The sequence below is a fragment of the Perca fluviatilis genome, chromosome 6 (genome assembly GCF_010015445.1).
Source record: "Perca fluviatilis chromosome 6, GENO_Pfluv_1.0, whole genome shotgun sequence".
Taxonomy (NCBI): domain Eukaryota; kingdom Metazoa; phylum Chordata; class Actinopteri; order Perciformes; family Percidae; genus Perca; species Perca fluviatilis.
In genome coordinates, this window is record NC_053117.1 from 30186848 (window position 1) to 30202297 (window position 15450).

Consider the following 15450-nt stretch of genomic DNA (forward strand, 5'->3'; position numbering starts at 1 on the left):
TGGGCGGCGCCTGAACAATGAGGTAATCGTGGTAAACAGTAAAGATGGCGACGTCTGTAGCCGGAGAGGGGCAACAAAGTCTAAATTGGATTATTTCCGACCATCAAACTAAAAAACTGACCGACCTGCCGACTGAGTTACTCGAACACATCCTGTGCTTCCCTGTCCTCAAACATCTCGACATTTGTAACGTTTCCTGCTGCTGCAAGCGGCTACACGACGTCTGCCATGGAAGGGGGAAGGTCTGGGGACACCAGTACAAACTCAGGTGCTACGTTTTATTGTGGTATTTCGTCGGAGGTTTGGCTTTGGTGGCTTTTCACCACTATCTCCCTGTCCTTTATTATGTGTCTTGTTGAGAGCCATAAGTCGCCCATTGTCTGCTTAAAGGTGGGTTCTTTCATTGCGGACTAACAGGCAGCTGTCAGCCATTGACGTTTTGCTGATGCACCAAATTCATCATCCCGCCAGGCCAGTCGCAGGCTTCTACTCTGCAGACAACTATGAAGCTTGTAAATCTTATTCGTTATAATAGTACACAAGTTGAATACTCCATTATCCAGAACTGCCGAAAGTGAATTTGTGTGACCTTGAATGTTCCATGCAGCCTGTGAACTGCAGGGAAGTGCAGCTAATGCCAAAGGCTAAGCCCTCCTCCTGATTTATAGGCTGTTAGTCTTCTGATTGCTTTCTTATGGGCAAATAGAAAACCACGTCTGCTGCAGGATGATAACTGATTTCATAGACCTATCATTTAGTGCTTCAGGCAATATGCTGCTAAACATATTCTGAGCGTGCCCAATAGTGTCACTGAAATAACAATTGTACTGCCTCCATCAACAGATGGCCAAGACTGCAGAGGTTTTACCGTCAGAATGAGTGCTGTGACTGGCTCAGAGAATACAAAACACGCCATCGAGTTGGTATACAAATACGAAGGACCGTGGAATCAATCTCAAAGAGATTCTTCACAGAAGTCGTAAGTAATCAAGACTGCATTATTGTGATTAGTATGTTGTTACAGTAGACTTGTTTAGGTACATTAAATAGATGTAAATAATGTAAACAATAGTCAAGTTTTAAGAAAAAATTCTTCACACATGCACCATTTGAGTAAAACCAATATTATTTGTCTCCGTAAGTTGGCTGGCCTGTTGTGGGTGTGTGGTCTGTGTGTGGGAGCATGTCTGTGCAAGAAAATGCAAGCTTTCTATGTTCCAAACTAACCCAAAGATCTGTATCCCAGCCCTGCGTTGGCCAGGTGCTGGGAGACAGCTTTGCAGAGATCGAGTCACTTGGGATGCCAGAGCACTTCTGTGAAGACGAGCTCCTCTTCATACTCAACTCTGACAAGAGGTGAGAGCAACAGTGTGCACACACAGCAAAACCTTAACACTTGCCTCTAACTACATGCTGCATTTTGCAATCATGAATGGGTGTGGGAGTTGATCCTGATTATGAAAGGTCTTGTTGTGTTGCACACTCACGCACTTTTCACCATTTATGTGTCTCTCTTCCGTTGTGCGCCCATCATTAGCAAAAGCTTGACCTTGAAGTACTATGCAAAGAAAATCCTTTACTTCCTGAGACAACAGAACATCCTGAGGAGTTTGAAGACCTTCCTGGAGCAGCCTGCAGAGCAGCAGTCAGCTTTAGAGGGTGAGGCATGAATACATGTCAAAAAACTCAAGTTGAACTGTGCTCTGTTTAGCTTAGACGTCTATGTGTATGTATGTTTTTGTTATTTAGTGTTAATATAACTGCCTGAATTCTGCAATTTAATCTGTGTTTCTTTAGTCTTATTATTTTCAAAGTTGATGCAAGCAGCACTACATTGTGCATTCCCTCTCTTGGTCTTGTCTGCCTCTCTAGGTGCTCTACTGGTGGATCAGTATTGTAACCCACTGGCTGATATAACACTGAACAGCATATCAGCCCAGCTGGACGAGATCGCAGAGAAAGTGAAGAAGATGCTCAGAATCAAGAATCCCTCTCACCCCAGCCTGCGTATCACTCAAGGTGGGCTTTAAAACTATCAAAATGAAAACTTATGGTTATTGTTTTCTCATGTCCTTTATCTCAGTTTTTTCCCAAATTATAAACCCCAATTCAAATGAAGCTGGGACAGGGGCAACAGAAGACTGGGAAAGTTGAGAAATGCTCAAAAAATACCTGTTTTGAAAGGAGCATCCCCACAAGGCTCAGTCGTTCACAAGCAAGGATGTGGGCGAGGTTCACCACTTTGTGAACAACTACGTAAGCATATAGTCCAATAGTTTAAGAACAACGTTTCTCAACGTACAATTGCAAGGAATTTAGGGATTTCATCATCTACAGTCCATAATCTCATCAAAAGATTCAGAATCTGGAGAAATCTCTGTACATAAGCGGCAAGGCTAAAAAAACAACATTGAATACCCTCTATCCCTCAGGCGGCTGTGCATTAAAAAACGACATCATTATTTAAAGAATATTACCACGTGGGTTCAGGAACACTTGGGAAAACCATTGTCAGTTAACACAGTTTGTCTTTAAATCTACAAGTGCAAGATAAAACTCTACCATATAAAGTGAAAGCCATATATCATCAACACCCAGAAACGCTGCTGGCTTCTCTGGGCCTGAGCTTATCGGAGATGGCTGGTCAAAAATTGGAAAATTGTGCTGTGGTCTGATGAGTCCACATTTGAAATTGTTTTTGGAAATCATGGACGTCATTTCCTCTGGGCCAAAAAGGAAAAGGACCATCCAGATTGTTATCAGCGCAAAGTTCAAAAGGTATGGGGGGTGTGTTAGTGCCCATGGCATGGGTAACTTGCACATCTGTGAAGGCAGCATTAATGCTTAAAGGTACATACAGGTTTTGGAGCAACATATGCTGCCATCCAAGCAATGTCTTTTTCAGGGACGTCCCTGCTTATTTCAGCAAGACAATGCCAAGCCACATTCTGCACGTGTTACAACAGCGTGGCTTCGTAGACCGGTCTATCATTGAAAACGTGTGGCCAGTATGAAGCGCAAAATACAACAACGGAGATCCTGGACTGAAGAATTCCACCCACAAAGCTTCAACAATTAGTGTCCTCAGTTCCCAAACGCTTGAGTGTTGTTAAAAGGAAAGGTATCACAGTGGTAAACATGCCCCTGCCCAGTTTTTTTGGAACATGTTGCAGGCATCAAATTCAAAATGAGTGAATATTTGCAAAAAAACATTTATCAGTTTGAACATTAAAAACATTGTCTTTGTAGTGTATTCAATAGAATATAAGTTGAAAAGGATTTGCAAATCATTGTATTCTGTTTTATTTACGTTTTACACAATGTCCCAACGTCATTGCAATTGGGGTTTGTACATCAGCACTAGACATCTACGTACAGTATATCCCAAAGGCATGGGCTTCTATTCCAGTACATTTTTGAATAATGGCAATAAATACGGAATGGATATCTGTATGTGCACACATGGAAACATGAATTCCAAGTATTTTTAGAGGTTAAGGGGCAACAAGTTAAAACATTTTGGAGTCAGTGTAGAGTATATTCCTGATATGGATATGTAGTTGCTGTATGTAGTGTTGTAATTGAATGGAGATATTGATTGCTTGTATATATGTGAAAGTGACACGTGTTTTATTAAGAGATACTACCATTGAAAAGTGTCTATTTTCCCACACCTGGGGACACAGAATGGGAGGGGCAAAATGCATTTAAGCCCGGTTGTGTTTGTTGTTTAAAATACTCTTGATGAAGGTCCGGAGGGATGCAGAGTGCAGGATTTTTCCCTTTTTGTTCCAAGCCTCATTTTCCCCCCAAAAAAATACATCATCACTAACACGTATAGCCCAGAGGCATGGGCTTCTATTCCCAGTAAATTTTTGAAAAGATATCAATACCAGTATATTTGGGCAAATGTGTCAGCTTGATAAGATCCATCTTTTCCCTTTCGGCCAAAGTTCTTATGAAGTTTCATTTCTTGTGTATGATCTAGGTGACTGTTTCGTCGTAGAGGACTTGGAGCTCCAGAGGCAGGTGGTGTGTGCTCTAAACTCTGTATTGTATGAGCAGCTTCAGTACAAAGGCAATGAGTTTGACTTCTACAACCCTCTCAACTCGTACATCCACCAGGTACAGCCTTTATAAAATTATGTTTTTTTTAAGTAACAAGCTTTTCAATAATTTAACTATTTTAATTTTAGAATATTTTTACTTTCATTTTACTGACTATGCCATATTTTTTTCTTTTCATTTAGGTGCTACTACGCCGTACAGGCATTCCCATAAGCCTCTCTGTCCTCTACATGACATTAGCCCGGAAGTTGGGAGTTCAGGTGGAACCGGTCAACTTTCCCAATCACTTCCTTCTGCGCTGGTGCCAAAAACAAAGAGGGTACGGTTTGAAATGAATGACTGTTTAATAGCTTTCAAATTCCTCTAAATGTTTTAAGGGTATAGCTGTCATTCACCTAGTTCATGATTTCAGGAGGAGAACAGAGCTTGAATAATCGGTTAACTCATTTGACTGTTTTCCTTTTTAATCACATCCATTTGATACATTTAAAACTTGTATAAAATGGTAACATTCAGAGACCTATAAACCGACCTAGTCTCCCACACAACTATAGAGCTAGAGAAAGCGCTGTCAACTGTCGTTACACATTACATTGTGTCCTATTATCAATCTGTAGCAAACGCAACCACACTGATATCTTGGCTCCTCACTCATAGGATTGTGTTTGGGTTAGGTTTTATTAAATCTGATTCTGCATGTCAATTTCCATCCTTATCAAACACAGGTTCCCATTGTGGTCATGTTTGTGTATGAAAAGAAACCAGAATATGTTTGGAGCATAATCCTTCTTGTTTTATAGTAGATTTTGGCTGCCATAAACAAACAATTTCAACATTTTGTCTTTTTTTTTTTTCTGTTGGTAAAAGGTAGATTAGAGAATATTGGATTTTACTTTGTATTGCGGTGGACAAGTTGAATGTGCTGTTTTACTTGCTTTGGATGTACTCCAAAGCAGTGCATGATTGCACTACACTGCACGAAACTCCACATCGCAGTCATGATTTTGCTATATCACTACTGTCTTTTACAAAACCTTGCCACACTTTTGAGAACTTGCTCCAGTCCACTATATTGGAAATACTGCTTATATACATTGATGGTTTATTGATTTATTAAGACACAATTTGTGATGGACGTCTGTGAAATGTATCTACCTACTAGATTTATTACTAATATGACTTTGTCCCTGCAGGAGTGAGGACATCTATGACTATGTCTACATTGATGCCTTTGGTAAAGGCAAACAGCTGACAGCCAAGGAGTGCGAGTACCTCATTGGCCACCAGGTGACGGCAGATTACTACAGTGCCATCAGCACCACCGAGGTGCTGCTCAGGATGGTGGGAAACCTGCTTAACATCGGTAAAAGAGGGTAAGAGAAACTGAACACCTGACTGACACTACTGACTCTCTTCTGCAGGAGAGATGGCTTGGTGGAGGATCGATGAGACCTGGGATGTTGTTGAATGTTGTCTAAAAACGGAATAAATAATTGTAATGCAGTTAATGGTTGCTAGAATAAATAGATGTAATTTACTGTACCTGCACTCTGTGGTTTCTTTCAGGGAGGGCAATGAGAAATCCTACCAGCTGCTGAGAGACTCTCTGGACCTCTACCTCACTATCAACCCAGATAATGTGCAGTACCTGCTGCTGCAGGCACGCCTCTACTTCCACCTGGGCATCTGGCCAGAAAAGGTCAGTACACACAACCTGATGTTGTTTTCTAATGCTTTCTAATATAATTCAATTCATAAAGTGTTCACTAATATTCAGTATGAAGCACTTACCATATAGCCCATATTTTAATGCGCTATGTACAGCACTTTGGTCAGTGCGAGCTGTTTTTAAATGTGCCAAAAAAAATAAATTTGACTTACTTACCATAGAATTTCACCTAATCGCATTGTCCATTGATGTTTTCTCCTCTGTCCAAGGTGCTAGACATCCTGCAGCACATTCAGGCATTGGATCCCTCCCAGCACGGGGCAGTGGGTTACCTCGTACAGCACACGCTGGAGCACATCCAGCACAAGAAGCATCCCGTTACACCTGAGGTGAAGAAGCGCAGCGTTTCCGAACACCTGGAGGTCCAGTATTCAGTCGGCCTCATCATGAAACACAAGAGGTGGGTCACACGAACAGGTAGCACCGCAATCCTCTTCTCTGTAAACGCCTCTCTTTGCAATCTTCTCATAGTGTGGCCGTCCTGTTCCATCTCTTCCGACAGGTCAGGATATAACTGCGTGATCTACGGCTGGGACCCAAAGTGCACCATGAGTCAGGAGTGGATCACCACCATGAGGGTCCACCAGCTGTCCAATGGGGCCAACCAGCCGTTCTACAACGTCCTCGTACAGGACGGAACGTGTCGCTATGCAGCGCAGGGTATGAACCATTTACACCAGTATGGTGATGAAATAATGTTTGCAGGTTGTGTGATAATGAAATTAAAAAAGGGAATGCATCATAGATATGTGTATATATATGTTTGATAAATGCTCTTGGGAAGACCTGTATCATTGCTGCTAATAAATCGAGCTAAAGGGCTAAATGCAGAAAGATACATTTATGATTTGCTAAAGTCATAAGGTGTAGAAAGAATGCATTTATGAGGCCAAAGATGCTAAGAACTACCACTCTTAATGGTGCAAGCATACTTTGTGCACATAGTATTTGCTGGTTATTTGGGAGAAAATTTCAAATGTAATGTACGCTATTAATGCAGCAGCTCAACTTCATGTCAAATAATTACTCTCTTTAAAGTGATGGTTCGGAGTAATTCACCCTAGGGTCCTTTGCACCATGACCTCGAGCCAAACACCCCAGAAGCTTTTTCACCTGGGTCGAACATTGGGAGGGTTGCGTGAAGTGGCGTTATCAGCTGAATAGCTTAAGCGCAGGGGGCTACCGGCACCGTTTGTATCTCGTAAATTACCCCACTAATAATGCCCGAAATGATACCAAACGTCTACAAGTAGTACAAATAGGTTATGCTCTCATAAAACGATGGATTGGAAAGTTTGTAAGTACACCAGAAGTTTATGTAAATAATACTTACCTGCTTGCTTCTGCTCTCTGCTGCTGTTGTTGCTGCTGTAAGACGAGTGCTTAGGGCCGTCTACAAATTACAACACCGAAAAGAGATGCAACAAAAATATTTATTAATTTAACTTTTTTTTTTAAGTAAGTGCTGTAGTATAACTAGCAGGAGACAAGTAATAATTGAGGTAAGTTTGGAGACATTACCTTATTTAATCATTGAATTAATAAATATTTTTGTTGTAACTCTTTTCGTTGTAGTAATTTTGTAGAGCGCCTAAGCACTCGTCTAACTGCAGGTAGCAACAGCAGCAGCAACAGAGAGCAGAAGAGAGCAGGCAAGTGTTCATAAACTTCTGGTGTACTTACAAACTTTCCAATCCATCGTTTTTGGAGAGCATAACCTATTTGTACTACGTAATTGGTATTTCATTTCGAGCGCATTATTAGTGGGGTAACTTACAAGATACAAACGTGGCTAGTTACTCGCGCTATTCATCGATAACGCTACTCTAGCTAACTCTCCCAATGTTTCGACTCGGTGAAAAACGTTCGGGGAGTTACGTGGGACCCTAGGGTGAATTACTTCGAACCATCACTTTAATTTCATTTGCAGGAATGGTGTATATATTTGGAACATATAACCAACTGATGTCATGTTATCTACTGAAAACACATAAAAGGAAACTGCTAGTTGATAAGACGAGAGGAAGTCAGCGCCATAAACTATGTCACACTCAAGTTCTCATACAAGCATGTAGACAAACTCCTACATGGGGAAATTAAGCTTAATATATTGTAACTCCAGGTGGAGTAAAAAGGAATTCCCGTCTGTACTTGCACATTGGTAGGTCCCTTTTTGGACATGATGGGTGATAGAAACTTCACGTGTAACAGCCTGGAAATGCGAGATAGAAACGATCACTCAGACAACAATGTTTTCTTTCCGGTAGCTCCACCGAGAGTGAGGCATCACACTGAGAGCTCCCGCTTCCGACCTTGCAGACTTAACTAATCAATCTCGGATCAGTTTTCTCAAAAAGGTTAAACTAACAGATCACAGATCTGAAATCTTTAGGTATAGCCTACATATACATATGTTATACAGTATTTACTATGTTAAACATTTACCTTCTTGGAAGGACCAACAGTTTAACAAGCTTTTAATAGATGTGTTTACATTTACTTTTATGAATTTACTTTACTCATGAATTATGAACTCTTTGGTCTTTGACTCAACAATTTCCAAATTTTATATCAAATCACCCTATTACACACTAGAGATGTGAATCTTCACCGATCTCCCGATTCGATTACGATTATCATGTCAGCAATTTGATTATCATGTCAGCAATTTGATTCGATATCACGATGCGTCAAATACATTTTTCTATTAACCATGTAGGATATTTAATTCATAGCTTTTCAAGCTTCAAAAACAAAACCTTCGGCAGTGCTCTAATACTAAATAAATTGGATACATAAAACTACAGCCCTGAGCACATGGCACTTCCTGAATGTGTAAAACATAACAGAATATGTAAACAGAAATGTTGTTAGGCCTACATTAAATTGTAAACAGAAATAATTGATTATGAGCCAGCCGATTATCGATGCATCGTCCATGTCCACGATTCGATGCATTGATTATTTGATTAATTTCAACGCCTCTATTACACCTGCTTAACTTATTAAAGCCCATAATACTTAATGTCATATTAGTAGTGTTTATGTGAAGCTCATACTGTATATGTTGATCCAGAAGTATTGACTATTAATAATGCATTAGTCAGTGGTATTTTACATCACCCTTCTTTGTGACTTATACTTTTTCCCCACAGAAAGCTCCTCCCTAATAGGCTCGCTCATGTGTTCCATTGTTCTTACCTGCTCACTCTGTTCTTCAGTCTGATGATGCTGCTACACAGCTTTTATTGTTGTTGGTGTTATCTTTGCCTTCTTCACCACCTCAAAACACACACACACACACACACACACACACACATACACACACACACATACACACACACACATACACACACACACACACTGTTCTCTACAAAGCCTGAAGGGAATTTGTATTGATCAGTCCCCGTGCTCTCATCTGCTATCCTATCTGCTTTGCAGGAAGTGAGAAGACCTGTAGCTGTGATGACAAAATAAATTACAATTGACATTTTCTTGATAACTCTCACATCAAAATATTTAGTTTGTCTGTTTTGTATGTATATTAGTAATGGTGGGGACTGTTTTGTATGGATTCTTCACCTCCACTTGAACTTGTTTATACAATGTAGGTTACCTTTTATGTAAATGATCTCTTATCAGAATGTCACACTTTTCCATTGTTGTTCCTCAGAGAACCTGGAGCCCCACTCGGCCCCCCTGGAGATCGGCCACCCGGAGGTGGGACGTTACTTCTCAGAGTTTGCCGACAACCACTATTTTGCCAACGAAGAACTGCAGACCCGATACCCAGAGGACATGGTTGAAACGTTGGGTACAGTGCAGGAGCTTTACCACAGACTGACACCTGGCACTGGGAACCAGGACCAGGCTCTTGCCACAGACCAAAACAACCACCAAGCCATGCCCATGTAGCAAAGTTGCTGTGTCCAACTACCTGCTGAATTGGGCTAACCAATTACTGGTCACCCATTCTCAATTCACAATCCACTTAGCTGTTTGTAATGGAGAGGTTTACAGCCGGTATACAGTATTTTCAGAAACTGAGGATTTGGTGTAACAAGAAATGATTCACAATAGAATATACCACATTGAGGTTACCGTGCAGGTATGGAAGTATTTATTTGAACATTTCAAGGTCTGGAAAAGTGTTAAAAGAAACCACAGTCTTGAAACATGCAGCAAAGAGTGCTACTGTTTTGATACAGGCATCTAAATACTATAGAGTATTTGTTGTGAAAACAAAGACTATGAAGGGATATGGCCTAGGTAATGGGTCATTATCCAGGATACAGGATCCTCAAATACAGTCACGAAGTTGAGTTTGGAAAAAGGCATGGAAACTCAAAATGGCGAACAAGTAGACACCTTGAGGAAACGGGAATGTAGACCTGAAGTACACAGTTAAGTGGATGAGTAGTTCAGGATGGGTATCCCAGGTACTGTAAATCTTCTTCTACCTAGAACCAAGGAATGCTCCTTTATCCAGAGCTCCCTGCACCCAGCACCAGTCAAAAGCCCCCAGCATTTAGTCCAAACCCTAAGTTACAGTGCCACACAAAAGACTATAAAGAAGATACTTTGTAAATTTACTTCTACTTTTAATTCCCCATCTTTTATCACTTTCATGCACTTAACGAAAGTTTAACTTTCAAATTTGTAGATCACCTTGTTTGTTTCCCTGTGTATTTACAAGTGAAACATGTAGGATGTCATGACTCATCAGTGTTGTTGAGGTGTTAATGGAAAAACAAAAGAAGAATCGATAGGGACACCACTGACTTGAAACAGAAATGACACTGAGCTTTGAGGAAACTACAAAAAAATAAAGCGTTTCAAGTTTTTTTTCTAGCTTCTCTCTGATTTATTTTCCTGAGCTAAGTTGAGCATTTCTTAACTAATGTAATGTACAATACTAATCACGAGTTACTGCAGAAAACTTAAGAGAAACCGGAAGATGCCAGATGTTTCCAGGACGCCAGCAGCAGCCTATAGTTGCACTAACCAGCCGAAAGCATCGCGATAAATCAGTGGCAGCACAGAAAAGTTGAGCAAGTTGAGCTAGTCGAACCAGATTATGCGCCCTGACGCACCCGTGGAACAGCAGCGATGGGAGCTTCACAGACGCGCACCGAGAAGTACCAGGATCTGGCGGATAAAACTGGATGTAAGTAGTGAAAAAAATCATTAGGAACTCTTTATTTATTCTTCTAGAAACAATATAGGCTACCTGCTGATCCAGTGTAGCCTACGGCGTTGTTATTAAATCGTTCAGTTTAAAGGTGCCAAAGTGGGTTGGCGGTCGTCAAGGAACTGAAAGATGATACAGATGACAGACCACATTGAAACCTGATCCTCGTACCTGATCATTAAGCTACGTGAAATGCCAACCGTTGAACAAATACACCTTAATGCAGTGATGTCGTTTTAAATGTAACCATTCATTTAGCGCCGGTTTTTAGTAATAAACCATAAACTGGCACACACATATTGACATGTTCAGTAAACTACACAAACAATCCACTCAGAGTTAACTATTTAGCTTTTACTATGTTTGTATCTGCATTAATGTGCGTTGATAATTCTTTACTTTGCATGCAGTGCTATGGGTTCATTTGAACAGCTTGTTTGTTGTCCTAAAGCCACTCATTCCTCCCGTATGAGGAAGGCAAAGTTCAATGAATGAAACAAAAAGCAGACCGAGAAGCAGAAGTGTTTAGATCTATGTTGGGAAGGGGCACAATCTTGATGTGAAACTTGTGCATGCAGTGGCATGCAGAGTTTGAGCACCAGGAACAGGGTTTGAATCACACACTGAGCCCAACCTTTTTTCAACAGTATGGTTGAGATTTTGAATTTTTTTTTTTCACCTTCATTTCCAGGTGGGGCTTTGACCCCATGTCTCTGTGGGGGATTTGTATGGATTTGTATGTCCTTGACAGTGACACTAACATGCATATTGGTAGAGCACAAGCCACATATTCTGTTGTCTTCTTTTATATTTGCCTAAATGGTCCATGTTATTGTAAGTAATTGTGTGTTGATCCTGCACATGTAAGACACACCGCCCACACTGACCAACAAACTGGTTTCTGCATGAGGGTGTAGTCCTTCACCCCCCAATGAGTAGCTACAGTTGATACTACACACAATTCACTTAGCAGCCTCGGGGAAAGGGGGGGGGGAACTCAAAATTAGCAAGTGTTTACTGAAACAATTGAAAAGGCCACACCCATCTTGATATGGGAACAGGCAGAGCCAGATTATGGTGTGTCAAGGAACTATTTGAAATGTCATGAAAAGACAATCACAGTGGAACACGGTTTGTTTGCTTTTCCATTAAACTGATAGTAGCAGCACGCCACTTTAATTAAAGTAAATATCTCACTGATTAATCATAATATAATAAATAAAATCAAAAACATTTCAATAAAAATAATCGACTGTTTCTTATGTTGGATGGCGTTAAAAACGATGCTTGTTGATGGGTATGGAATAATTATGAAAGTATTGCTGACATACTTTTATGTTGTTGGTGTTTGCTTCTTTCAGTTTCACTGGAGCAGATTGAAAACCTTCACAAAAGATTCCAGCGGCTGAGTGATAATGAAGAGACAATAAGGTAAACTTTTTTCTTTTCTTTTTTTAAACCTGCACATGTGGCAAAGCCCTGCTAGTCAGCTGCATTTGGTTTAAATGGAAACCATTCATCTTTTGCAGTTACCACTAAAGATGAAATACCACCTGCATTTTTGCTAGAGTGATGGATTGTGGGAATTTCTGGCACAGAAGCAAATAATTAATTTCATTTTTCATTTATTAAACAGGAAAGGATTAAAAAGTAACATTAAGTTACAGTTTAAAACGGGCCTGACTCAGTTTAAAAGCTGGTTTCCAGCAGGTTCCTGTTCACACACACAGGCTTGACACACACACACACAATCTTAACTAATGCAAACACAAACATTACTCAAATACAATCAGTTGATGCATCAGGCATGCAGAGATGACATGTACAGTACTATAAACACACACAAAACTGCCAAAGTGGCATTTCAGTAGTAATGGATGACAAGTTACTTCCCTTTAAAAAGAGAGGGGGAATAAATGTTGTCCATAGCAGATATTTCTTCAGACAGTTAACCCTCAGACAGAGTTACTGTTCAGGTTACTTCCCATATATAATAGTCAGTTGTTGCAGCATGCTGCACTAAAGTATGCGCTAAGTTTATTTTTTTTTTTTCTTGACTACAACCCAATCAAAAAGCAAATTATTGAAGCATTCTTCGATAAAAGGTGAGTACAGCCAAATTACACCCCACTCTGTTTCCACCCTATGGCTGATGGCCGTGTGAACTGATATATTCTTACTACTATCTTGACATTGTTTTTATATATTCAAAGCACTTTCAAAACCAAACCCTATTATATGATATGTGAGAGTAAACATTTTCTGACATATAAAATTATCAAAGGCCAGTTTGTCCAAGCAATGACATTTCTCAACTTGTAAATTTTAAATCTAAGATATCGGCCCTTTTATCATCTGTAGATATGATGTAGGTTTCCTTCTTCTGTCCACAGCTGTGTAAACACAAGCTGTAAAAGTAGCAATGGAATTCTCTTTATGCTTTTCATGTGTTCAATTATGATTTCTATACTCAATTAAATCCAAATTGTACAGTTTGACATTTCAAAAAATATGCTCATTACCTTTTTAGAGATAGTTAGTTAGAGTTTTTTAGGTGCCTTAACCCCAGGAATGTTTAGTCTGGTTTAATCCAACTCTTGACTGTTTAGTGCTTTACTTCTGTTTGTTTAGTCAAATGATGACAATGCCATTTAAACATGAGCAGTAGAAAATACATCTATTGCATTTAGATGGCTGATAATGTAGCTTTCAGTATTCCTCCAAGAGAAATGCGGTGCAGGTTGTGAAAACAAAATATGTAATCCATCCATTAACTAAAGGAAACAACCACTAACGCAAGTCATGTGCACAATACATAGCAAAACACATTTTCAAGATGATTCATCGGGCAAATTCAAGGAATGCATGCAAAGTCAGAACACTTGTGATCATCTGCATTGAATTGGTCTATTTACAACTTGAGAAAATATTTCTGCTGGTAGTTGAAAAAAGCCAGATTGAATTTGAATTCATAATGGCTAAACTTTGATTTCCTCTCTCGGTTATGCAGGAACCAGCATCCGAAGGAGGTGGGCTCCTGCGAGGAGATTGGCTTCGAGCAGTTCCTCATGGTCATGTCCCACTTCCGCCCTCCATCCTTGAAGACAACAGAGGAGGAGAAGGAAGCTATGAGAAAAGAGAAGCTTCGCTGTAAGACACTGCTTACTTTTTAATAACAGTATTAGATACAATCAGATATACTTGTAGGTTAAGATTCTCAGCGGTTAGTCTAGGACCAAAACCTTCTCTCCTGTGTTTCCCTTTGTGTGTGTCTCAATAACAAAATACCAGGAAGAGAGTGCAACATTCAGTGTACAGTGTATAACAAATCGGTGATCAACAACTTATTTTAATCACTACCAACATGCCATGAGGAGTGTGGTGAGGTGTAGCTGCATGTGTGAGCACCGGATCTTTCACTGCATGTCAGCTATCACATTGAGAGGCTTGTAGGTATTAACGGTTTGGCTGTGAACAGGGCCGGTACAGCAGCTTTACAACCCCAACTGTCACGAATGGAATAAGATAATTTGTAGCCACCGAGTCGGGACCCAAATTCAGCCTCGGTTATCATTATTCCATTAGATTATAATAGGTTTGATCTATTCCAGGACGTATTTCAGGATTTAGTAATTTATGTTTTTGGTGTGTCATCATCATATATTTTGATCAATAATTGAAATATTAGGGGCCCTACCTACATTTCTCGATAGGACGCCTTGCCGTGTAGAAGGCTCTGTGTAAAAATGTATGTAATGTGGGCTTATTTCAGAAGATAATGAACTGATATCGTACACATTCCTGAGCCCATTTGTTTACTCAAATTAAAGCTGATTTATTGACACAGAATGAGGCCATTGTCTGTGGTGTTTTAAGTAAGATATAATTTGGGTATGTCCTCAGCTGACTCTTGCCCAATAAAAGGCTTTAGATGAAATTCAAACAAGTTAAAATCCCTTTGTTTCAAGTTATGCAGTTCATATGATAGTGTGCTTAGCTGTACATGAAGGACATAAGATGCATATCAAATGTGCGGAGTGGACCGAGCTAAGTGCAGGTGGCAGGAGGGGAAGATTAGGGGGATTAGTGCCAATTTCTGCCTTGCAGCATCCAAGGCGGGTAAGTCTGGCATGCATAATAGCTACTTAGCTGAGTAATTTGTGAATAGTGGGGTGTGTCTCTAATTGTAGCCACAGCCATTTCTCAAAGTGCAAAATATCTGTAGCGCCTTGGATTGTAGTCGTTTGAGGGAGGAATTATCTATTGCTTAATTGTCTTTGTGTTTGTTCTTTAGAAATATTACGACTAAAAATAACCTCATGCAATTTCAAAAGAAGCCTGCGTTTTACTGTCGATATTTTAGAGCACTAAAACCTTTTGTGGTACTACTCTATGGTAGCTGTCCTTGTTTAGCCAGTAATGCATGGGTAACACTTTACTTGAAGGTATCTACATAAGACTG

General features: G+C 40.1%; 3 protein-coding genes across 5 annotated transcripts in view; 2 read left to right on the forward strand and 1 right to left on the reverse strand.

Annotated features, from left to right (window-relative positions):
- nf2a (neurofibromin 2a (merlin)) overlaps positions 1-6034 on the reverse strand; it is a 37307-nt gene extending 31273 nt beyond the window's left edge. The window contains exon 1 of the mRNA XM_039803683.1: positions 5954-6034. Coding sequence (XP_039659617.1) covers positions 5954-5956 — 3 coding nt within the window. The 5' untranslated portion in view covers positions 5957-6034. The remainder of the gene's footprint in view (positions 1-5953) is intronic.
- The window catches only part of fbxo21 (F-box protein 21), a 25261-nt gene continuing 9811 nt past the window's right edge, over positions 1-15450 (forward strand). Inside the window, exons 1-12 of one of the 3 annotated variants that reach the window (XR_005639517.1) lie at positions 1-268; positions 844-979; positions 1247-1356; positions 1538-1659; positions 1873-2019; positions 3989-4125; positions 4251-4387; positions 5262-5441; positions 5635-5767; positions 6007-6197; positions 6300-6457; positions 9471-9809. Coding sequence is in view for 2 of the 3 variants with exons in the window: in XM_039803679.1 (XP_039659613.1) it covers positions 45-268; positions 844-979; positions 1247-1356; positions 1538-1659; positions 1873-2019; positions 3989-4125; positions 4251-4387; positions 5262-5441; positions 5635-5767; positions 6007-6197; positions 6300-6457; positions 9471-9712 (1917 nt within the window). In the remaining variant the exon portion in view is untranslated. Of the gene's footprint in view, positions 269-843; positions 980-1246; positions 1357-1537; positions 1660-1872; positions 2020-3988; positions 4126-4250; positions 4388-5261; positions 5442-5634; positions 5768-6006; positions 6198-6299; positions 6458-9470; positions 10642-15450 lie in introns of those variants that run through there. The other 2 variants (XM_039803680.1, XM_039803679.1) reach the window with 2 other exon arrangements.
- The window catches only part of tesca (tescalcin a), a 24897-nt gene continuing 20228 nt past the window's right edge, over positions 10782-15450 (forward strand). Inside the window, exons 1-2 of the mRNA XM_039803685.1 lie at positions 10782-10964; positions 12350-12419. Coding sequence (XP_039659619.1) covers positions 10907-10964; positions 12350-12419 — 128 coding nt within the window. The 5' untranslated portion in view covers positions 10782-10906. The remainder of the gene's footprint in view (positions 10965-12349; positions 12420-15450) is intronic.